Consider the following 24,589-nt stretch of genomic DNA (forward strand, 5'->3'; position numbering starts at 1 on the left):
CCCAGGAACTCGCCTTCCCGGCTACCCGCGCGGCCAGGGTGCTCCTCCGCTATCAGGAAACGTGAAAGATGGCGACTGCTCGGCGACGTTGAGGCCGCGTTAGGCGGTTCAGGCGCGGGGTGGTGAGTGTTGGGCGGCGGAGGCGGCTCCCACGAGTTTGGAGAGTGGGCAAGAGCGAGGAGATAGCCCTGGCTTCCGCTTCTGAGTGCGGACGGGGAAGAACGCCTCAGGGAAGGGGCACGAGCCCGGGAAGCTCTGGCGGTCAGGAGCGAAGGGGCACGGGCCCCGGGAGCAGTGTTGACTGTCTGGGGCACAGGCCACTTCCAGGACGGTGTTATGAGCCCAGACTTTGGCCCATGGACTTTGCGCTTGCTATACCTTAGTCAGACTTTATTCTTAGCTTATTTCCGCCAGACTGGACCTCTGATGTACTTCCCAGTCTGTGCTTTCCCGCTGCGGCGTCGCCAGTATTGCTGCATTTGCCGGCAATTAGTTCTTTTTTTTTTTTTTTTTTGGTTTTTTTGAGACAGGGTTTCTCTGTGGCTTTGGAGGTTGTCCTGGAACTCGCTTGGTAGTCCAGGCTGGTCTCGAACTCACAGAGATCCGCCTGCCTCTGCCTCCCGAGTGCTGGGATTAAAGGCGTGCGCCACCAACGCCCGGCGCGGCAATTAGTTCTAACCCTCACCCTCATCTTCAGATTCTCAGGAGCCACTTCTTCCGTGGACCCTTCCGTATCCTCTCTTACGAATGGAAAGAAACTGCTACTTTGGATTCTCGCAGTACTTACCTGAGCAGTCTTCATCTTGGCATGCCTCATGCCTTCTGCTGCTTCCTGTGGACAGAATTTCATTTTGTAACTTCCATAGGATCTAGGACTGAGTCTTGCATCTTGATAAACAGTTAAATGAAAATAGTTTGCCTTTGCTCTACAGCAGAACTGGGAAACACAGCCAGGGTCTTCTATAATCATTATCGCCTATATTTGCATTTTTGGTTTTGCAGACAGGGTTTCTTGTAGGTCAAGCTGGCCTTGAACTCAATATGCAGTTTAGTCCTGACTTTGAACTTAGTCCTGCCTTCATCTTCCTAATGCTAAAATTATGTATATGTATATGTGTGTGTGTGTGTGTGTGTGTGTGTGTGTGTGGTTAGATATCGAGAGAGAGAGAGAGAGAGAGAGAAGCAATATTAGCAGGGAGGCAGAGGCAGATGGATCTCAGTGAGTTCGAGGCCAGCCTGGTCTACAGAGTGAGTTCCAGGACAGCCAGAGCTACACAGAGAAACCCTGTCTCGAAGAACCACACACACACACACACACACACACACACACACACACACACACACACTCTCTCTTTCTTGTAAGTCACCACAGCAATTCTTTTCTAATGTAATTTTAAGTTGTTACATACTCTGCTTAAAGCTCTTTTAATGTTCTCATTGAGATTAAGTTGAAATTCAGGTGTTTTTGCCCTGGCCCCTAACAGCTTATTTTGCTTTTGTTGTCGGTTTCAGTTCTCTTCCAGACACACTCCATTCAAGTTTGTGTTCTTCCCCTTCCCACCATTGAAACAGCTGTCGTGAAGGCCACCAGTCATCTCCACACCTCCCAAATCTTCAGTGGTTCTGTGTTGACTATTCTCTTTGAAATGTGTTTGGTGTCTGCATTGTTAGAGTTTACACCCCTACCCCCATCCCTGCTGCTGTTTTTTCTAGACTTTTCTCTTGTTTCTTCCTGGTACCTTTGAGTGTGTGTGTGTGTGCTAGAGCTGCACTGTGGGTCTCCTCTTCTGCTTTTTCTTTACTCTGCTGCCTACTTAGGTGATGTTTAAGACAGGACGACTCAACAGCTATCTCTGTATTGGTGGCTCATATTTTTGTCTTCCCGTGTCTCTTTTGAGTTCCAGATTCTCTTTCTGTTTGCTTTCTAGAATCAATCTTTGGTTGCTTTCTTGATATCTCACAAGCTGGCAAAAATGGCACTTTTGTTCTGTTCCTTCCCTAGACTTCTCTGGTTGCTTCACTGATGCAACAAAAACCAGTAGGTTCCTCAAACTCTGTATTTGGGAACTGTCTTCTCACTCTCTCATCCCTTCCCCAGACTTTGACGGTAACGTGTTTATTTTATCATCAAGCAGAGAATGCAAAAGAAGTTTTGTTTTTGTAAATTGTGTATGTGTGTGTATGAGTGGTGAATCCACAGTATATGTGTTGGGGGACAGAGAAGGACTCTGGGGAACTTGGGATGGCCTCCTGCTTCCCCCTTCCTGGTAGCCCTGGAGTTGCAGGCATATTTAGCTATGTCTAACTTTTTAACATGAGCACTGGGAGCTTAGCATGTACAGCAGACACTCCTACCTGCTGAGCTGTCTCCATGTCTATCTTTAACATGGGCACAGGGAGCTTAGCATGTATAGCAGACACTCCTACCTGCTGAGCTGTCTCCCCAGCCCCAGGCTGTCCTCATGTCTCCTCTGTAGGGTTTTCTCTTTATCAGTGAGTTTTGTCAGCTCTTCTTTCAAAGTATGCCTGTCTCTTTTTGCATCCCTAGAACAAGCCACTGTCATCTCCTGCTTAGATATAGTTGCCTCTTGTAATTATCTGAGGAGAATTGGTTCCAGGACCCTAGGTGAGTAATGAAATCAGCATATGCTCATGTGTCTTCCATAAAATGTCACAGTATTTGCATATACCCTACATTATCCCCCTGCATACTTTAAAATTTTTCTAGATTAATTATAAATTATGAAGGCTATGTAAATTGTTGTTTTGCATTGTTTGGGGAATAGTAGTTTTAAAAATGTACACGTTCAGTATAGAATTTTCTTGAATAATTTTGATTAATGGTTGAATCTGTGGGTACTGATGGGTGTACAAGACTCACTGTACTCTATAGCATTCTAAGTCACTTGAGTAATTCTTTTCTAATATGATACTGGGTTTTATACTCTGTTTAAAGCCCTCCAGGCATTTCTATTGGTTTTAAGTTGAAATCCAGTGGCTTTTCCTTGGTTTCTAGCAAGTTTTGTGATTTGATTTCTACTCACTGGTCTAATGATCTAAATTATCTGTCTGTCTGTCTATCAGTCTGGTATATATGGGTGCTTTGTGTTCATTCATATCTGTGCACCACTTGAGTGACTGGTCTAATGATCTAAATTATCTGTCTGTCTGTCTATCAGTCTGGTATATATGGGTGCTTTGTGTTCATTCATATCTGTGCACCACTTGAGTGACTGGTGCTTGAGGCAGGGTGTTAGATTCTCTGGAGTTACAGGTGGTTGTGAGCCATGTGGATGCTGGGGACCAAACCTAGGTCCCCTGGTAGAGCAGTCAGTGCTCTTAACCATCTCTCCAGCCCCATCTTACCTTTTTTTTTTTTTTTTTTGGTTTTACGAGACAGGGTTTCTCTGTATTGTTTTGGAGGCTGTCGGTCCAGCCTGGCCTCGAACTCACAGAGATCCGCCTGCCTCTGCCTCCCGAGTGCTGGGATTAAAGGCGTGCGCCACCACCGCCTGGTGTCCATCTTACCTTTTAAAGAATTGTGTATTTATTTTATTGTGTGGTGTAGGAGGAGTGTGTGCCACAGTGCTGCATGCAGAGGTCAGAGCATGTAAAACTCAGCTTTCCTTCTGTCGTGTGGGTCCCAAGGATCATACAGACCATCAGGCCTGCCAGCAGGCATGCTTTCCCCCTGAGCCATCTTGTGGACCTCACACGACCTCATCTGGAATTAGCTTTCCTTTGTTGCCCTAGTGTCTTGGTGTTGTCTGTCTGTCTTTCCTGATCTTGATGGCTGTCTCTGCCATCATCAATCTCAGTAAATTCAGTAAATGTCAACCTAAGAATTCTCCCCTGAGCATTCTCTTGTTCATATCTCCATCTCACATCACCTGTTTTATTGTCTTTTTTTGGTGTTCATTCTGAGTATTAGTAATGTGCTATGCTGAGTTTAGATTGTATGAACTCAGAGGCTTTGTGTGTTTACTGTCTCATCCCCAGGACCTAGAACAGCTTCTGGCACTGAGGATGCTCAGTACATACTTGTCGAAAGAAAGAAGCCTGACATGGTGTTGTATACTTTTAATCCCAGCATTTAGGATTAAAGGCAGACAGGTCGCTATGAATTAGAAACCATCCTGAGCTACATAGTGAATTCCAAGCCAGTCAGGATCATATAGAAATACCCTGTCCTAAAATAAAAACAATAGCAAAAGTCAACCAAACCAAGAAAAAAAAAAAAAAAAAAAAAAGAGAATGAAAAAGGCCCCGGCTACTTTATAGAGAAAACAAGCTTTCTTTTGGATTGTTTTCTTGGGGTTATAAGAGGAGAGCCATGCTGAGAAATGTATGATATACTGATTTGGAATATTCTGTGGTTTTTTTTTGTGAATTATGAGATAAAAATAGGCTGTCTTCACCTTTAGAAAGTGCTATTTGTTCATTTTGGTTTTTTCATCCTTAACATTTTCCCTTCTTAAGCATATGGCAGTTACTGGCATGGGAAAGGAGGCTTGTAACAAATGTTTAGGAGACTGATAAATATTCCAGCTGAGTCACTTGAGAATAATAAACTCCTAAGTCATGGAATCATTTCAGACTTGCATGTCTCTTTAACCCCTGGCTGAAGTAGTTTTTATAGTCCAAGAACAGTTGGCAGTGTGGTGTGCTGTGCAGTGTACCTTAGGTAGGGGGGACTAGGTGAGATTCCTGCTCAGACCTTTCAGGAGGAGGATAGACAGACAACCATCAGACTGTAAGGGTTTGAGGAGAGAATGCCACGCAGTATTCTGTGCTTAATATTTTATATTGGAATAATTCCAGTTTCCTAGGAAGTTAGGAAAAGTGTGCTTGGAGTTTCTGTGCACTCTTCACCGCGTTTTCCCCATTGCTTAACTAGAGCTGCTGTTACTTTTCTCCTCCTCTGGTGTGTATGTAGGTGTGTGCATGTGTGTATTTGTATGTGTGTATGTCAGAGGTTGACATCAGGTGCCACTTATTTTACTTTATTTAAAATCTTTGACACTTTGCATTTATTCCTTTTGTGTAGACACACTCACTTGCCATAACGCAGGTGTGGAGGTCAGAGGACAACTTATAGGAGCCAGTTCTTTCCTTCCACTACTTAGGTTCTGGGGAGCAGGCTTGGCAGCTTGCACTTCACCCACATTCATCCCACCAGCCTTCCACATTATTTTTGAAACAAAAGTCTTGCATTGAACCTGGAGCTCACTAACTTGGCCAGGCTGGCTGGCCATTGGCTGCAGAGACCACCTGTCTGCCCTCATAGCACTGGGTCATGGGTGCATGCACCACGCCTGGCTTTTCCATGTGGGCAGTGGGATCCAGGTCTGGTCTTTGTGCTGTGCAGTGGGCATCTTACAGACTGAGTTATTTCCCAGCCACTACAACAGTGATCTCAACCTGTGAGTTGAGACCCTTCTGGGAAGCCTCTGTCTCCAAAAATATTTACACTACGATTCATAACAGTAACAAAATACAGTTATGAAGTAGCAACAAAAATAATTTCATGGTTGGGGGGGGCCACTCCAGTATAAGGAACTATATTACAGAGTCACAGCATTAGGAAGGCTAAGAATCTCTGTTCTGGAGCTGGGCGTTGGTGGTGCACGCCTTTAATCACAGCACTTGGGAGGCAGAGGCAGGCAGGCGGATCTCTGTGAATTCAAGGCCAGCCTGGTCTACAGAGTGAGTTCCAGGATAGCCTCCAAACAATGCAGAGAAACCCTGTCTCAAAAAAAAAAAATCTTTGTTCTAAAGGTACATTTCTTTAAACCTGAATATTTTGTTTCTCCTCTGGTGTTTTATTTTAAAAAATGGTGTTGATTACTTTTTGCTTTTGAGACAGTAGTCCTGGCTAACCTAGCTGGGCTGATCTTGAACTACAATCGTCCTCCTGTACTTTATTTATTTATTTTGGTTTTTCAAGACTGGGTTTCTCTGTGTAGCCCTGAATCTCTTGGGAGTCTGTAGACCAGGCTGGCCTCGAACCCACAGAGATCTGCCTGTCTCTGCCTCCTGAGTTCTGGGTTAAAGGCATACACAGGTTCTCTGACTGCTACATTTTGAGTACTGTGATTATAGGCTACAAATGAGTCACCACATCTAGTTCTGTGTGTTACAAATGTCCAAATGTCTGGGTACATGTTTTTCTTATGAGCTCAAGAGAATTTTCGGAGTCTTTTCGTGGCTGGACATGATGGTACACACGCTTAATGCCAGCACTCAGGAGGCAGAGACAGCCTTTCTTTTTTTTTTTGGTGGAGGTTATCCTGGTCTACATAGTGAGTGTGAGTTCTAGGCCAGCTGGGGCTACATAGTGAGAATCTATCTCCAAAAAATATATATATCTTTTTATGGTGCATGCATGCGTGTGTGTAAGATAGGTGCAGAGGAAAAGAAAGAAAGGCAATGTGTATGGCATATATTATGTGTGGAGATCAGAGGACAACTTGCCAGGGGTTGGTTCTCTTCCGTCATGAGGATCCTAGGGATAAAACTCAGGTCATCAGGCTTGGCATTAGGCAGCTTTGCTTCCACATCCACCCCTGAGCCATCTTGCTAGTCCAAGAAAATGTATTTGTACTAGATGGTAACTGATTATGGAGGGGTGAGCATATCTTATAGATACCTAGAAGCAGAAATAGATGGTGTTTGCTAATGCTTCTTTTTCACACACACCCCAGACAGAGTAGCCCAGGCTGCTCTTGAATTTGTGGTTATTGTCCTGCATCAGTTTTCCAAGTACTGGGGTTACAGGTGTAAGCTAATACATTTGGCTTCTAACACATATTTTTAATAATAATTCTTTATAGTTTAATTACAAATACATGGTATACTTATTGTATATATTTAGAAGTGAGTCTACACCTAGGTGTGGTGGTGGGCCCTTTTTTGGGGGTGGGGTGGGGTTCGAGACAGGGTTTCTCTGTGGCTTTGGAGGCTATCCTGGAACTAGCTCTTGTAGACCAGATCGATCTCGAACTCACAGAGATCCATCTGCCTCTGCCTCCCGAGTGCTGGCCTTAAAGGCATGTGCCATCACCACCTGACTTGTGGTAGCTTCTAATCCTAGCACTTGGGAAGCTGAGGCAGGAAGATCACCATGGGTTAAAGGCTAGCCTGTGCTATAAAGTGAGACCCTGTCTCAACAAGTGAATAAATGAATATATAAAAAGAAAATGAAATCACCGGGTGGTGGCACACGCCTTTAATCCCAGCACTTGGGAGGCAGAAAGTCACAGAGAAACCCTGCCTTGAAAAACCCCCCCAAAAACCAAAACAAAGCAAAAAGAAAAAGAAATCACAGGGAGACAATATAGTGCAACAAATAAGAATGGGGGTTTTTTGTTTGTTTGTTTTTTTGAAACAAGGTTTCTATGTGTAGCAGTCCTGGCTGTCCTGGAGCTCACTCTGTAGACCAGGCTGGCCTTGAACTCACAGAGATTTGTCTGCCTCTGCCTCCTAAGTGCAGGGATTAAAGGCGTGTGCCAACCTTTCCAGCATAAGAATGGGCTTGCTATCTAGCATTAGTGTTACCTCAAGCAATTAGGGTATGTACCTGTGCCTCAGTCTTCTCATCTATGAAGTAGGTATACTAATGCATGGATTGTTCTGGATTTACTACACTGTGCATATTTGTCTTTCACACACAGATGGCAGGAGAACTGGCTGACAAAAAGGACCGAGACGCATCACCCAAGGAGGAAAGGAAGCGATCACGGACTCCTGATAGAGAGAGAGATAGAGACCGAGACCGGAAGTCCTCCCCATCTAAAGATAGGAAGCGGCATCGGTCACGGGATAGGCGGCGAGGAGGTAGCCGTTCTCGCTCTCGGTCACGTTCCAAGTCTACAGAGAGGTAAAGTCACTTTGCATGTCTGTTACCCAGGAAGGAGGAAGACATTTGGTGCCTCCAGTACTAAGCAACTGCTTTTCATATAGTAACCTACCCTTGTCCCAGGTGTACCTGAGGTAGTTTCAGTTTTCTCTTCTTTTTTCCTTTGGTTTTCTGAAATGTAGTCTCACTGTGTGGCCCAGGTGGACCAGGACTCATGGTGTTCCTCTGTCCCGGCCTCCTGGACGTTGTGGTTTTAGGTGTTTCCATGACACACAGCTGAGTGACCAATTCCTGCAGGTTAAAAGGGAGCTTATAAGGTGAAGGTAAAGACGGTGAAGGACAGTGGTTAAAGGGGAACAAAGAGGAAGACGGCTCACTTGTCTCCCAGTCCATGATCTTCGCTTGCACTGCAGAGCACTACAGCGGTGTCTGGAAGAAGCTCTTAAGACAAGGAACTATGTGCTGTTAGATACAAGCCTGCGCCCAGTGGGTAGCGTGCTTGCTGTGCCAGCATGAGGACCTGAGTTGGGATCCTGGGCACACATGTAAGAAGCCATGTGTGCCAGCATGCACCTGTAATGCCAGCTGTGGCAGGGCCCTGCGTAGTCAGCCAGACATCTTAGTCAATTGGTAAGCTCCAGGTTCAGTGAAGGATCTGTTTTAAAAGAAAAAAGATGAGGGAGATGGCCCAGTGGCTAAGGCACTGGCTACTCTTCCAGAGGACCAGGTGTGAGTTCTAGGATTCCTAACACTCACATGGTAGCTCACAACAGTCTGTAACTCTAGTTCAAGGGGATCTGATACCCTTTTCTGGCCTCCTTGGGCAACAGGCACACGCATGGTGCATGAACATCCGTGCAAGAGAACACACACATAAAACAACTTTCTCTTTTTAAGGTGGAAGGTCTGGTGAGATGGTTAGGTGGTAAGCATCAGGACCTGAGTTCAAATCCCCAGCACCCAAGTAAGAAGCTAGGAGTGCCTGTAGTCACTGGGACAGGCAGGTGCCACCAGCTGACTGGCCAGTCAGCTTAGCCAAAATGGCAAGTTTCCAGTCCAGTGAATCTAGTGGTCAGGGTTCTCAGGAACTGAACTTACAGAGTGTGTTGCTATATACAGAGAAAGGGATTCACTAGAGTGGCTTGCAGACTGTGGTCCAGCTACTCCAACAATGACTGGCTGTGAACAGAAAGTCCAAGAATCCAGTAGTTGTTCAATCCACAAGGATAGATGTCTCCACTGGTCTTCATTATACATTAGAATCCTGTGGAAGTAGACTCTAAGGTCACTGAAGGAATGGACTTGGTAGCAAGGTGAAGGCAAGCAGACAAACATCAAAAGCTTCTTTCTTCCTTGTCCTTATATGGACTTCCAGTGGGAGGTGTGGCCCAGATTAGATCTTCTTACCTCAAAGATTTGGATAAGTAGATATTCCTACTTCAAATTAAGTAAAACCCTCTCACAGGTGTGCCTTCCATTTTTGGGTTTTGGTTCCAGATGTAGTCACAGTAACAGCCAAGTGTAGCCATCACAAGCGAGACCCTGTCTGAGGCTGAGAGCAGTGGAGGAAAGTATCTGTGCCCGGGGGCTTGCACCTGCGCACTACCATGCATACTCCATGCACTCACACAAACTCGCAGACACACAAATGAAACGGAGTGCAGTAGAAGCCATTTGGTGTCAGCTCTAGCCTCCACACATGTATACAGGGTATCTACATATACCGCACACATAGATCTTTCTAGAATTTCCTCATGGTTTCCCTGAGAAATGTATTTTCCAGTTTGTTAAACATTACTTTAAGGAAAAAGAAATATGGGAACCTTCTTAGGACCTCTGTGAAGGAAGAAATTCTAGAAATAGCAACTTATTTCTTAAATTTTCCATCTTCCAGAGAACGACGACACAAAGAACGAGAGCGAGATAAAGAACGGGATCGGAATAAGAAAGAACGGGACCGTGACAAGGATGGACACAGGAGGGACAAGGACCGAAAAAGACCCAGGTAACAGAGTGGGTTTTAGATGATGCTTCCGTCTCTCCTACCCTGTAGTTCAGGCTCATAAGAAAGAAAAAGTAGATTTCTCTTAGCAGATACTATTTATAGTTTCTACAGAATGGACTTACAAAGAAAGTTTGTTTTTTTTTCCATTTATTTGTTTATTTCATCAGTGTCTTACTGGCTCTGGGTGGCCTGCAACTTCCCATGTAGACCAGGCTTGCCTTGAACTTACTATCTAGTTATGAATGGCCTTGAACTCTTGCTCCTCCTGCCTCTGCCTTGAAAGTGTTGGGATTGCAGGCGTGAGTCACTGTGTTTGACTCAGCATTTATCTTCTTTAGAAAGTAAAATGGCTCTTTCTTTAAGCAGTCTGTGACCGGTGGAAATAATTGCCTACTGTCCTAACTCAGAAAACCCTACAAAATCATGAAAATCAAGGAGTTCAAATGTCACATTTACTTTAAGAACACTTGTTTAATTGCCCATGCCATCAAGGGTATGCACATCTAAAAAGCCACCAGATGTCACTTCGTAAGTTGTGCCATCCACACTGGGCAGTGGTGGCACACACCTTTAGTCCCAGCACTTGGAAGGCAGATGCAGGCGGATTTCTGTGACTTTATGGCCAGCCTGGTCTAAAGAACTAGTTCCAGGACAACCAGGACTGTTACACAGAAACCCTGACTCAAACAAACAAACAAACAAACAAACAATAAATAAATAAATAAATTGTGCCATCCCAGCAGTATAATGACAGAGTCCATAGGTGCACCCATGCCAAACAGTGGAGCTGTACACAGCATTGGTGCCTCCAAAACAGTGCTGATTTCTGCTACACTTGCAGAGTAGTGCTGAAGCTAAGGGTTTGGATGTTGATTTTCTAGTCATTGAACAGCCGGGTGAATAGAGCACCTGAGATGTGCTGGAGCTCTGACAGAGTTCATAGTCAGATCAATCCATGTATGTTTCCCTCCACATTAAGATGATTCTCTTGGAAGAGGAACACGTTTCCTAAGCCAAATGAAGAAGAAGCTATCTATACAAAAGGCAAAGACAGCCTAGAAGGAAGTGAGGAAACACAAATTTAAGACACAGGGATCATTCAGCATAAATAAATGCAAATAAAAATAAAAAACAAAAAAAGAAAGTAAAGTGGGGTAGAGATGTTCAGTGGTAAGAGCATCCCAGCACCCAAAATGAAAGCCATTGCTGCTGGGCAGTGGTGACACATGGGGAGAGGCAGAGGCATGCAGATCTCTGTGAGTTCAAGACCAGTGTGGTCTACAGAGTGAGTTCCAGGACAGCCAGAGCTACTCAGAGAAACCCTCTCTCGAAAAACCAAAATAAAAGAGAGAGAAATAAAGAGGGCATGAACACACATTCAACACACCTGCACCCACACCCATACACAAACAAAAAACTGGAAAGTAAAATAATTAAGGTCACATCTTGAGGTTCAGATTATTCTTAGAATTTATAAATTTCTATTGCTCCATTATACCATTCAATTTCTTATCTAGGCTACACAAATAAATTTAATAGAATATCTTTTAAATTTTTTTATTTGAGGGGGGGCTAGAGTGAAAGATGGTTTTGTGGTTAAGAGTACTCACAGTTGTACTCCAGGAGCTTGGCCCAATGGTTAGTTGTAGATTTCTGCATCTGCTTCCATCTGTTTCAGGAAGAGGGTTCTAGCTTCTCTGGGGTTGTGGATTGTAGGCTGGGTATCTTTTGCTTTATGTCTGGTATCCACTTATGAATGAGTACATACTAATTTGTCTTCCTGGTTCTGGGTAACCTCACTCAGGATTTTTTTTTTCTAGTTCTGTCCATTTGTCTGCAAATTTTAGTATGTCATTGTTTTTTATTGCTGAATAGTACTCCATTGTGTAAATGAACCACATTTTCTTTAGCCATACTTCAGTTGAGGGGCATCTAGATTGTATCCAAAGTCTGACTATTACAAATAATGTTGCTATGAACATAGTTGAGCAAATGTCCTTGTGGTGTGAATGTGCCTCCTTTGAGTATATGCCCAATAGTGGTATTGCAGGATCTTGAGGTAGGTTGATCCCTAATTTTCTGAGAAATCGCCATACTGATTTACACAGCGGCTGTACAAGTTTGCACTCCCACCAGCAATGGAGGAGTGTTCCCCTTTCCCTCTCCAGCATAAGCTGTCGTTGATGTTTTTGATCTTAGCCATTCTGATTGGTATAAGATGGAATCTCAGAGTGGTTTTGATTTGCATTTCTCTGAAGACTAAGGATGCTGAGCATTTCCTTAAGTGTCTTTCCACCATTTGAGATTTTTTTTTTTTGTTGAGAATTTTCTGTTTAGATCTACACCCCATTTTTTAATTTGATTATTTGGTAGTTTGATGTCTAGTTTCTTGAGTTCTTTGTATATTTTGGCGATCAGCCCCCTGTGAGATGTGGGGTTGGTGAAGATCTTTTCCCATTCTATAGGGAGCCGTTTTGTCTTGTTGCCTGTGTTCTTTGCTTTACAGAAGCTTCTCAGTTTCAGGTTGTTGCTCTCAGTGTCTGTGCTACTGGTGTTCTATTTGGGAAGTGGTCTCCTGTGCCTATGTGTTCAAATGTAGTTCCCTCTTTCTCTTCTTTGAGGTTCAGTGTGGATGGATTTATATTGAGGTCTTTGATCCATTTGGACTTGAGTGTTGTGTGTGGCGATAGATACGGATCTATTTGCATTCTTCTACATGTTGACAGCCAGTTATACCAGCACCATTTGTTGAATATATTTTCTTTTTTCTGTTTTATATTTTTAGCATCTTTGTCAAAAATTAGGTGTTCATAGGTATGTGGGTTGATATCAGGGTCTTTGATTTGATTTCATTGGTCCACCTGTCTGTTTTTATGCCAATATCAAGCTGTTTTCATTACTATAGCTGTATAGTAGAGCTTGAAGTCAGGAATGGTGATGCCCCCAGATGATCCTTTATTGTACAGGATTATTTTGGCTATATCTTCTTTAATTTCTTTCTTTAAAGACTTGAAGTTCTTGTCATACAGGTCTTTCATTTGTTGGGTTAGACTTACCCAAGATATTTTATGTTATTAGTTACTATTGCAAAGGGCGATGTTTCTCTGATTTTTTTGTTAGCCCTTTTATCATCTGTATATAGGAGGGCTACTGATTTTTTGAGTTAATCTTGTATCCTACTACATTACTGAAGGTGTTTATCAGTTGTAGGAGTTCTCTGGTAGAATTTTGGGGGCCGCTTATGTAAACTATCATATCATCAGCAAATAGCGAGAGTTTGAATTCTTCTTTTCCAGTTTGTATCTTCTTGATCTCCTTTTGTTGTCTTATTGCTCTAGCTAAAATGTAGAGTACTGTGTTGAATATAGATATGGAGAGAGTCGACAGCCTTGTCTTGTTCCAGATTTCAGTGGGATTGCTTTGATTTTCTCTCCATTTAGTTTGATGTTAGCTGTTGGGTTACTGTTTGTTGCCCTAATTATGTTTATGTATGTTCCTTGTATCCCTATTCTATCTAAGACCTGTATCATGAAGGGGTGTTGAATTTTGGCGAAGCCTTTTTCAGCATCTAATGAGATGATAGTGTGGATTTTGTTTTCTTTCAGTTTGTTTATATGGTGAATTACAGTGATGGACTTTTGTATGTTGAGCCATCCCTGCATCTCAGGTTATGGTGGATGATTTTTCTGATGTGTTCTTGGATTCTGTTTGCCAGTATTTTATTGAGTATTTTTGCCTCTATGTTCATGAGGGAAACTGGTCTGTAATTCTCTTTCTTAGTTGTGTCTTTGTGTGCTTTGGTATCAGGGTAACTGTAGCCTCGTAAAAAGAATTTGGCAATGTTCCTTCTGTTTCTATTGTTTGGAATAATTTGAGGAGTATTGGTATTAGTTCTTCTTTGAACATCTGGTAGAATTCTGCCCTTAAACCATCTGGGCCTGGACTATTTTGGAGACTATTGATAACTTTTTCTATTTCCTGAAGGGTTATAGGTGTATTTAAGTTATTTAAATGGCTGGGCGTTGGTGGCAAACACCTTTAATCCCAGCACTCGGGAGGCAGAGGCAGATGGATCTCTGTGAGTTTGAGGCCAGCCTGGTCTACAGAGAGAGTTCCAGGATAGCCTCCAAAACAATACAGAGAAATCCTGTCTCAAAAAAAAAACAAAAACAAGTTGTTTAAATGTTCTTGATTTAATTTTGGTATGTGGTACTTACCTAGAAAATTGTCCATCTCCTTAAAGTTTTCCAATTTTGTGGAGTACAAGTTTTTGAAGTATGACCTGATGATTCTCTGGATTTCCTCAGTGTCTGTTGTTATATCCCTCTTTTCATTTCTGATTTTGTTAATTTGGATATTCTTTCTCTGTCTTCTCAAAGAACCAACTCTTTGTCTCATTGATTCTTTGCATTTTTTGTTTATTTCTATTTTATTGATTTCAACCCTCAATTTGACTATTTCTTGCCATCTGCTACTTCTGGGTGGGTTTGCTTCTTTTTGTTGTAGAACTTTCAGTTGTTAATTCACTAGTGTGGGATTTTTCCAGCTTCTTTATGAACGTGCCTCTTAGCACTGTGTTCATTGTGTCCCATAAATTTTCATATGTTGTGCTATAGTTTTCATTAAATTTTAGGAAGTCTTTAATCTCTTTATTTCTTCCTTGACCCAATGGTGATTTGGTGGATCATTGTTCAATTTCCATGTGTTTGTGGGCTTTCTGAAATTAATGTTGCAGTTGAACTCTAACTTTAAGCTGTGGTGATCTAATAGGATACAGGGGGTTATTCCAATTATTTTGTATCTGTTGAGGTTTGCTTTGTTACTGAGTATGTGGTCTATTTTTTAGAAGGTTCCGTGAGGTGCACAAAAGAAATTATATTCTTTGGGGGGGGGGGTTGAGGCAGGGTTTCTCTGTGGCTTTGGAGACTGTCCTGGAACTAGCTCTTGTAGACCCGACTGGTCTCAAACTCACAGAGATCTGCCATACTCTGCTTCCCAAGTGCTGGGATTAAAGGCATGCACCACCACCGCCCGACTGGCAAGAAAGCATATTCTTTTGTGTTTGGGTGGAATATTCTATAGATGTTTGTTAAGACTATTTGAATCATGATATCTGCTGTTGATTCCCTTATTCTGTTAAACTTCTGTCTGACAGATCTGTCCAGTGGTGAGAGTGGGTGTTGAAGTTTCCCACTATTAGTGTGTGGGGGCTTGATTTGTGATTTAAGCTTTAGTAATGTTTCTTTTACAAATGCAGGAGCCCTTGTGTTTGGGGCATAGATGTTCAGAATTGAGATTTCCTCTTGATGGATTTTCCTGTGATGAATATGAAATGCCCTTTTTTATCTTTTTTTTTATTAATTTTAGTTTGAAGTCTATTTTGTTAGAATCAGGATAGCTATACCAACTTGCTTTTTAGGTCCATTTGATTGGAAAAATTTCCCCAACCCTTTACTCTGAGGTGATGTTTGTGAGGTTGAGGTGTGTGTTTCTTGTATGCAGTACAAGGGTGGATTCTGTTTTCATATCCATTTTGTTAGCCTGTGTCTTTTTATGGTGAGTTGAGACCATTTATATTAATTACCAGTGATTGTTAGTACCTGCTTTTTTGTTGTTGGTGGTGGTGGTGATGGCATTGTGTGTTAAATTCCCTTCTTTGGGATTTGCTGCTATAAGCTCGTCTATTACCTGTGTTCTTGTGGATGTAGGTGATTTCCTTGGGCTGGCATTTTCCTTCTAGTGCTTTCTGTAGGGCTGAGTTTGTGGATAGGTATAATTTAAATTTGATTTTGTCATGGAATGTCTTGTGTTCTCTATCTATGGTTATTGAAAACTTTCCTGGGTAAAGTAGTATGGGCTGGCATCTATGGTCCCTCAGTGTCTGCATAACTTCTGACCAGGACCTTCTGGCTTTCATTGTTTCCATTGAGAACTCAGATGTTATTCTAATAGGTCTACCTTTATATGTTACCTGGACTTTATCCTTTGTAGCTTTTAATATTCTTTCTTTATTCTTTATGTTTATTGTTTTGATTATTATGTGACCCCAGGGAACTTTTTTTTTTGTCCAGTCTATTTGGTATTCTGAAAGCTTCTTGTACTTTGATAAGCATGTCCTTCTTTAGGTTGGGAAAGTTTTCGTCTATGATTTTATTGAATATATTTTCTTTGAGTTGGACTTCTTCTATCCCTATTGACTGATGAATCTATTTACTCCAAATTATCTTCAATGCCTGAAATTCTTTCTTCCATCTCTTGTATTCTGTTGTTTATGCTTGCATTTGCGGTTCCTGATCGTTTACCCAGATTTTCTGTTTCCAGAATTTTCTCTGTTTGGGTTTTCTTTATTGCCTCTATTTCAGAGTTCAAGTCTTGAATTGTTTCCTTCACTTGTTTGATTGCTTTTTCTTGGTTTTCTTTAAGGGATTTGTTGATATCTTCCAACATTTTTGTTTTTCTTTCCTGGTGGTCGCCCCTCACTCCTGGGCCTGAGACTTCCTCTGACACTGCTCCTAGGTCTGAGGCTCAGGCCTCCCTCTGATGCTGCTCTGGGCCTCTTGTTTAGAACTTTTGATGACAGTTGTGAAGATCCACTTCCCTGAAGGGATTAATCAGAAGGAGGTTCAGGGAGAGTGGGGACAAGATAGGGCATAATTAGGTTTCAGAGCAGGCAGAGGGACTAGACCTTGCTTAAGAGAGCTTTAGGACAGGGGGTGACCATGGGCTGGCCTTGACTAATAGGAAAATGTCAATACTGTTTTGGGGCCTCAGCCTGAGTCTTATCCACAGGCTAGGATAAGAGAGCTATGACCTTTCTCCTTTTTTTTCCTTAAAGTTTGTCTCCTGGTCGAGGAAAAGATTTCAAATCCCGGAAGGACAGAGACACCAAGAAGGGCGATGAGGATGAGCATGACAAGAAGCCTAAGGTAAAGAAGTCTCACGGGCATTTTTGTATTTGTCTTCTTCAGCTCAAGGGAGGGAATCTTCTTTTTTCTTCAAGACAGGGTTTCTCTGTGTAGACCTGGCTGTCCTGTCCTAGAACTCACCCTGTAGACTAGATTGGCCTCAAACTCATAGAGATCCGCCTGCCTCTGCCTCCCAAGTGCTGGGATTAAAGGCATGTGCCACCAATGCCCAACTAATGGAGAGAATCTTTCTGAACCAAATTTCCATGTTTTATGCTCAGATCCAGCCACTGTCCCTGGAGGAACTTCTGGCCAAGAAAAAGGCTGAGGAAGAAGCTGAGGCAAAGGTAAGAATTTGGGGTCAATATGTTCTGGCTGCCCTAACAGAACACCACAGACTGGGCAGCTTTAACCTCAGAGCTCTAGAAGGTAGAAGTCTCAGCTGCAGCGGCAGTAGTGATGTCTTCTGAGGCCCCTATTCTAGATGGAGATGCCTTTTATGCCCTAACACAGACAGTACTCTCTTTGTTGCTTGTCTCACCCAAGATCCATCCTCTGTGTTGTTTCTCATGGAACTGGGGCTTGAACACGAGGTCTTACTTGCCATGCTAGAAAACTGTTCTCGCCATGGCACCCAACTGTGTCTGCAGTTTATGCTTTCTATTATGATGAGGGGAGCTTCAGCTAATATCTAAGCAAGTATCTAGGGGCTTTCTGGGGTCTCTGTGGCAGTGATGTGATTGTTCCTGCCCCAGGCCCTGTGATAATCATTCCCATCTGTCTTGAAGCCCAAGTTCCTCTCCAAAGCAGAGCGGGAGGCTGAGGCTCTGAAGCGACGGCAGCAGGAGGTGGAAGAGCGCCAGAAGATGCTAGAGGAAGAGAGGAAGAAAAGGAAACAGTTCCAGGATTTGGGCAGGAAGATGCTAGGTTTGTGTTCTATCCTATAGAAAGGACGGGCTGAAATCATGGAGAGAGAGAAATGTAGACTGGAGCTGTAGCTCAGGGGTGGAATACTTGCCTACTGAATGTGTAAGGTCCTGGGTTTGATCCCCAGCCATTGCAAAAGGGGGGTGGTGGAGAATAGGAACTCGTTTGTTCTAGGATTTGGAAAAGGAAAACACAGTAAAAGCTTATGGTACTATCTCTGAGATCCCCTTTTCTATCATGCATCCATTTGTTTTCCTCATTTGTGCCTGTCGACTGGATTCCTTTCAGGACCTCTTCCTCCCACTGAGCTCTTTTTGTAGCTTTTTCTTCTTTGATCTGCAGAAGATCCTCAGGAACGGGAGCGTCGGGAACGGAGAGAGAGGATGGAGCGGGAGACCAATGGAAATGAGGATGAGGAAGGGCGGCAGAAGATCCGGGAAGAAAAGGATAAGAGCAAGGAACTGCACGCTATTAAGGTGCTGGCCGTGGCCCTACAAACAGGCATTAGTTATCATCCGTTCTGGTCTTGGTCCAGGCCTTGGGACTGACAGGCTTTCTGTTCCCTCCCTGAGCAGGAACGTTATCTGGGTGGCATCAAAAAACGGCGCCGAACAAGGCATCTCAATGACCGAAAGTTTGTCTTTGAGTGGGATGCATCTGAAGATACCTCCATTGACTACAACCCCCTGTGAGTAGCTTTCTGCTCACCAGCTGGGTCTTGGACACTGGCTGGTCCTAGAAAGAGCTGGTGACGGGCAAAGTAAGGTGGACTGGAAAGAGAATGATAGACAGCATCCGCCCAGCTTTCTGGGCATGGAAAGATGCTGGTTGGAGTGGAGAGCTGGCGCATGTTGGCAGTCTGCCCTTCCCCCCCACAGTTCATTTTTCTACCCCATCTCTCCATCCCAGGTACAAAGAACGGCACCAGGTCCAGTTGTTGGGACGAGGCTTCATTGCAGGCATTGACCTAAAGCAGCAGAAACGAGAACAGTCACGTTTCTATGGAGACCTAATGGAAAAGAGGCGAACCCTGGAAGAAAAGGAGCAAGAGGAGTGAGTAATTGGGTTCAGAGTGATTGGGAGGAGCCCAGAGTCTACAGAAAGGATTGTACTGATTTCGCTTCCTTTGTGTCTTGCTTCAGGGCGAGACTCCGTAAACTTCGTAAGAAGGAAGCCAAGCAACGCTGGGATGATCGTCACTGGTCCCAGAAGAAGTTAGATGAGATGACAGACAGGGATTGGCGAATCTTCCGGGAAGACTATAGCATCACCACCAAAGGTGGCAAGATCCCCAATCCCATCCGGTCCTGGAAAGATTCGTCTCTGCCCCCACATATCTTGGAAGTCATTGATAAGTGTGGCTACAAGGTAAAGGGGAAGATTGGCCCAGGAGATCTGTGCTTCCTCTGTTACATTCTAGGACAGTAAATGTAGTCGGAACTGGAGAGCTTTGCTCCTTTCCTATCTGTCTTCTCTGTCCCTGGGCAGTCACTCTCTGGGGGAAGTGTGGGCCTTTGGAGATTGTGTTCCTCCTTGCATCCCCCTTTCCTATGTCCCAGGTACGTGGTATAGCATAGGTGCCTACTGTTAGTACTATTCCAGGTAACGTGATTCTCTACCCATGGCTTTTGTTCTGGGTCACTATAGGAGCCAACACCTATCCAGCGTCAGGCCATTCCCATTGGGCTACAAAATCGTGACATCATTGGTGTGGCTGAGACTGGCAGTGGCAAGACAGCAGCCTTCCTTATCCCATTACTGGTCTGGATCACCACACTTCCCAAAATTGACAGGTAGGGTCAGCCATTACTGGTTGTGTGGATTTGGTGGGTAGGAAAGATGAGGCAAACAGAGACAGTAGGATTGTTTGCTGTTTGTTGAGCAAAGGCCTGAATCCCTTTTTTTTTTTAAATATTTTATTTATTTATTATGTATATAATCTTCTGCCTGCATGCCAGCAGAGGGCATCAGAGCTCATTCAAGGTGGTTATGAGCCACCATGTGGTTGCTGGGAATTGAACTCAGGACCTTTGGAAGAACAGTCAGTGTTCTTAACCGCTGAGCCATCTCTCCAGCCCCTGAATCCCTTTTAACAGGATAATCTTAACTGATCCTCCTGCCTTCGACGCTCACCTGTGTTGATATTACAACTATGAACCACCACACTCAGTTCTGTGCCGCTCTGGGGATTAAACCTAGAACTTCATACATGTTAGGCAAGACTCTTTTTTTTTTTTTTTTTTTTGGTTTTTCGAGACAGGGTTTCTCTGTATTGTTTTTTTGGACCATGTCCTGTCCTGGAACTTGCTTGGTAGACCAGGCTGGTCTCGAACTCACAGAGATCCGCCTGCCTCTGCCTCCCGAGTGCTGGGATTAAAGGCGTGCGCCACCAACGCCCGGCTTAGGCAAGACTCTTACCTCTCATACCTTCAGCCTGCCTCCTCTCCCCAAACTGCTACTTTTTAAAAATTTATAAAGTTTTTAATCAGAAGCTCTTTATTCTGGGTTGGATACTAGGCAATGAGTAGATCTTATCAAAGGGCAAGGATCTCCCTGGAGAACTTGGTTATCTTGTAGTCTGATTTTGACATGGGATCACCAGCCTGCCCATTCCCATAGCTGCCATGAAGAGTGACTTTGTCTTGCTCCTGCTGTGGTTATATAAGACCAAAGCTTATGAGCCTGTGGGATGCCCCATTTACCACAGGATCGAAGAGTCAGACCAGGGCCCATATGCCATCATTCTGGCTCCTACCCGTGAGTTGGCTCAGCAGATTGAGGAAGAAACCATCAAATTTGGGAAGCCACTAGGTATCCGCACTGTGGCTGTCATTGGTGGCATCTCCAGAGAAGATCAAGGCTTCAGGCTACGCATGGGTTGTGAGGTTTGTGTTTCAAATGAGCATTACTTAATTATAGTAATATATACTAATTAGTAATGGTAATAACTAATGGTCATCTCAACAGCCATATGAGACTAGGTAGTAATATAGATTGTACACTGTTTTATAGATGAAGATGAGGTTAGTAACTCGTCTACAGCCCCACATGGCTGTCATGGCCATGTGGTGGAGGGAATGGCTCACAGCCAAAGCCTGTGTTCTTATTACTCTGTCAAACCATAGATAAAGAGATCCTTTGAGGTGTCTGCTAAGAGTGGAGTAACCGTGTGTAGACTTTCAGACTAATCCCTCCATGTAGCTCCTTTCACAGCATTAGCCTCCTTTCTGTCTAGCAAGTACCTTTTGATTATGCCACCTGTCTAACCCCTGGATCTTAGGAACCCCATTCATTCCTGAAGGAAACGGAAGGTAGCAGATGACTTCATGTCAGTTCTCAGGAGCCCTAAGTACCAAATCTGACTGGAGGTTGGGGTCAACCTTCCTTAGCATTGAAGGTCTCCTGCTAAGTGGGTGGGTAGTTCGCAGCAGAGAAGAAGGGGAAGTTGCCTGCTAAGACCATGTATGATTACACTGTATCTTCCAGATTGTGATCGCCACCCCAGGACGTCTGATTGATGTGCTGGAGAACCGCTACCTGGTGCTGAGCCGCTGTACCTATGTGGTTCTGGATGAGGCAGACAGGATGATCGACATGGGCTTCGAGCCAGATGTGCAGAAGATCCTGGAACACATGCCTGTCAGCAACCAGAAGCCAGACACAGATGAGGCTGAGGACCCGGAGAAGATGTTGGCTAACTTTGAGTCAGGAAAACATAAGTACCGCCAAGTAAGGAAACGTTCTTGGGAGAAGAGGGGCCGGTCCTTTCTGCCTCTGCCTCCTGAATGAACACACTAGACGAGCTCCTTGTGGTGACAGTAGGGTCTGTAGTTCCATCTGCCTGGACCCAGGGCTGAACCTCCTGTTTTATAGACAGTCATGTTCACGGCTACGATGCCCCCAGCGGTGGAACGTCTAGCCCGGAGCTATCTTCGGCGACCTGCTGTGGTGTACATTGGCTCTGCAGGCAAGCCCCATGAGCGAGTGGAACAGAAGGTCTTCCTCATGTCAGAATCAGAAAAGAGGTATGGGGCAACTGAGCTGGGAGCCCTGGATGGAAAGGGGGCTTCCGTGTGACAGTTTTTTCCATCGTGGAGCGGCTGTGGGGTGGTTGCTTTGCTTTTGAGGAGCTTCTGTTTGTTGAGGACCCTAGAGTTTGTTCATTGCTATGGTTGAGTGTTTCACTAGGTCAGGGGTACCGTGTATCTTATTTTCTTCCTCTCCCTCCCCCAGGAAAAAGCTGCTCGCAATTTTGGAACAAGGTTTTGATCCACCCATCATCATTTTTGTCAACCAGAAGAAGGGTTGTGACGTGTTGGCCAAGTCTCTTGAGAAGATGGGGGTATGTCTGGCAGGCAGAGCAAAGGCTAACTGGGTGCTGCTGCTCTCTGACACTAAGGATAGAATGGGTAGTGTCAGCTCTCCTCCATGTTCAATCTCTGCAGCATCTAACAAAACAGGGCCAAAGAAAAGCATGGCTTGAGGAAGGCAGTAGCTGATGAGTTACCAGGAATCCCTTCTGTGCCAGCAACGGCAACCAGCGCCCCTGTGGCTGTCCCTGTAATGGGTGGGGCCAGAGGACAGAGTACAGTGGGAGGCTGTGGGACAGAGTGGGTCTGCTGTCTGAGAAGGTGTGGTGAGGGGAGGGTGCTGAGGACCAGTCCTTGAACTGCAGTAAGGCAAAGGTGTCCTCACCACTCAGCTCTTGGTGTTCTTAACCTTCCTGGTTCCTGTTTCCAGGCAGAGTTCCTTACCCTAATTGTCCTTTAGAACTTGTCACCGCCTAGCTCTTCATCTCACCAGATTGCTCTGTGACCCTACCCTGTCTGCCCCTCCGCAGCTCTCCTTGTTTCCTTTCATTGTTTTTGCCCTAGCTCACTTGTTCTTTCCTCACTGAACTCCTTCTCTAGTTTCCTGGGCTCTACTTCCGCTCCTGAGTCCCCCTCCCCACTCCCTCTCCCTCTGTCTCTCCTGAGCCCACTGCTCTCTACCTCCCTGTTGTTCTTCCAACAGTACAATGCCTGTACACTGCATGGTGGAAAAGGCCAGGAGCAGCGAGAATTCGCACTGTCCAACCTCAAGGCTGGAGCCAAGGATATTTTGGTGGCTACAGATGTGGCTGGTCGTGGTATTGATATCCAAGACGTGTCTATGGTTGTCAACTATGACATGGCCAAAAATATTGAAGGTGAGTACCAGTGAAGGTGGCTTCAGTTGGAGTAAGGAGAGACGACTTATATCCTCCTCCTCATCGTCAGAGTGCACCGAAAAACTGTTCTAGTCTGGGATGATGTTGTCCCAGTGTCTAGGATGACACTGCTGTATGATTAGTCAGCAGCAAGAGTGGGAGACAGAGTAGCAAATGCTGTGGGTTCACCAGGTGTAGACAGCAGGAGGTGGGTTGCTTGCCCGTGGAGATTGAGTGGCGTGGAGTGGATACCACTCACCAGGACATCTGGCTTGGTCTGGAATGACATCCTTCTGCTCCCCAGATTACATTCACCGAATTGGCCGTACGGGAAGAGCAGGCAAGAGTGGCGTAGCCATCACCTTCCTCACCAAAGAGGACTCAGCTGTGTTCTATGAACTGAAGCAAGCTATCCTAGAGAGTCCAGTGTCATCTTGCCCTCCAGAACTAGCAAATCACCCCGATGCCCAGCACAAGCCAGGTACCATCCTCACCAAGAAGCGCAGGGAAGAGACCATCTTCGCTTGACACAGCTCTTGATTGGATATAAAGACGTGCCCAGAAGCGGGTGCCTGCTTTTTTAAACCAAACCCTCACCCCTCTCCCTGGCTCTCATTCTTGGGTTCTGGGGGGTTCAGGAAACAATTGCATTCCCTGGTCTGGAAGCCTGTGAGGTGGGCTCCATAGGGACAGGAAGATGTAGGAGGCAGGAGAAGCAAACTATGTCAGGTTTGGCCCAGCTCTGCCCCTGCAGCCTTGCTGCTGTCCTGGTTACGGGCCAGCTGCCTCGCACGACATGTCCACCAGCCTGAACAAACACCTGCCACCTGGAGGGGACTTCCTTCAGCACATGTCTGACTGTGTACTGTGGTACGTTGTTGCCCTAACTGACCCAGGGGATCTGGCATCATGAGAATTGTGGACCTTGGACTCTCTGTCACTCTGACAACAGGTTGAGAGCCTTTAGAGCTGTGCACAGCCCTATGCCACAGGGTGCTGTGCACTCGAGGCACCCCTCCATCCCGGGGAATCTTTTTAGATAGGGGACAGGGTGAGCTGACTGTCCATCATACGTCACTGAGTGGAATTTCTGTTTTCTATTCTCTGAGAAGATAAGTTTGTATGTTCTGAGAATAAATCCATGAATATTAAGGTTGTATCTAGTTCTGGCTAATCCCCTCTCTGGGAACCACAGAAGTCAGCAAGAACAGTATTGGCTGAACATGTGTTCTGAGAAAATGAAAGACAGCGCACCTTACAGCTCCACTAGTACATTCATCTGTAGGTGACACTTGAGGGCAGATGGGAAAGCATGGCAGCAGGATTGCTGTGTCTCTCCGTAACCCGGGGCTTTGTCCAGGGAACCTGAGGAAGCACCTGGAACCACACTTCAGCCACCCTGTGCCTGATCCTGGCTTCGCTTGCTCATGGTAAGACGGCGGTGATAGAAGAGTCAGCATTGGAGGTCTCAAGGGCTCGGTTCAGCTGAGTTAGGTCTGAAGAGGACCGTAGATCCCTGTCCTCCATTTCAGGCACATGCTCTCTTTGCCCCTCAAAGTTAGGCAAGCATGTGAATTCAAGTTGTAGCTACTCGTGGAGCCCTCTGGTCTGAGGTGGGGCAGTAGGAAGCTATGACTGTGATGCTTCCTCACTTCTCAGAGCAAGTCCCTTTTACACTGCTAACTACCTCCCTGCAGACACTGAGC

At 44.8% G+C, this 24,589-nt stretch overlaps 1 protein-coding gene across 2 annotated transcripts; it reads left to right on the forward strand.

Moving 5' to 3' along the window:
• On the forward strand, positions 1 to 24,035 carry Ddx23 (DEAD-box helicase 23). Of its 2 annotated transcripts, XM_040753873.1 has the most exons (18): positions 1 to 122; positions 2,549 to 2,626; positions 7,674 to 7,879; positions 9,753 to 9,863; positions 16,699 to 16,789; positions 17,050 to 17,115; positions 17,557 to 17,695; positions 18,038 to 18,171; positions 18,271 to 18,383; positions 18,605 to 18,748; positions 18,838 to 19,063; positions 19,343 to 19,488; positions 20,403 to 20,580; positions 21,182 to 21,424; positions 21,569 to 21,720; positions 21,929 to 22,037; positions 22,709 to 22,883; positions 23,188 to 24,035. In XM_040753873.1, exons 3-18 carry the CDS (start codon positions 7,674 to 7,676, stop codon positions 23,409 to 23,411), a joined length of 2,457 nt encoding a protein of 818 aa, XP_040609807.1. In that variant the 5' UTR covers positions 1 to 122; positions 2,549 to 2,626; the 3' UTR covers positions 23,412 to 24,035. The 2 variants fall into 2 exon arrangements, with proteins under 2 accessions (XP_040609807.1, XP_005067249.1); XM_005067192.4 differs by lacking the exon at positions 2,549 to 2,626 and having other exon boundaries at positions 3 to 122.
• The last annotated feature ends 554 nt before the right edge of the window (positions 24,036 to 24,589 follow it).

This window comes from Mesocricetus auratus, unplaced genomic scaffold (assembly GCF_017639785.1).
Source record: "Mesocricetus auratus isolate SY011 unplaced genomic scaffold, BCM_Maur_2.0 Super-Scaffold_100010, whole genome shotgun sequence".
In the NCBI taxonomy this organism is placed as follows: domain Eukaryota; kingdom Metazoa; phylum Chordata; class Mammalia; order Rodentia; family Cricetidae; genus Mesocricetus; species Mesocricetus auratus.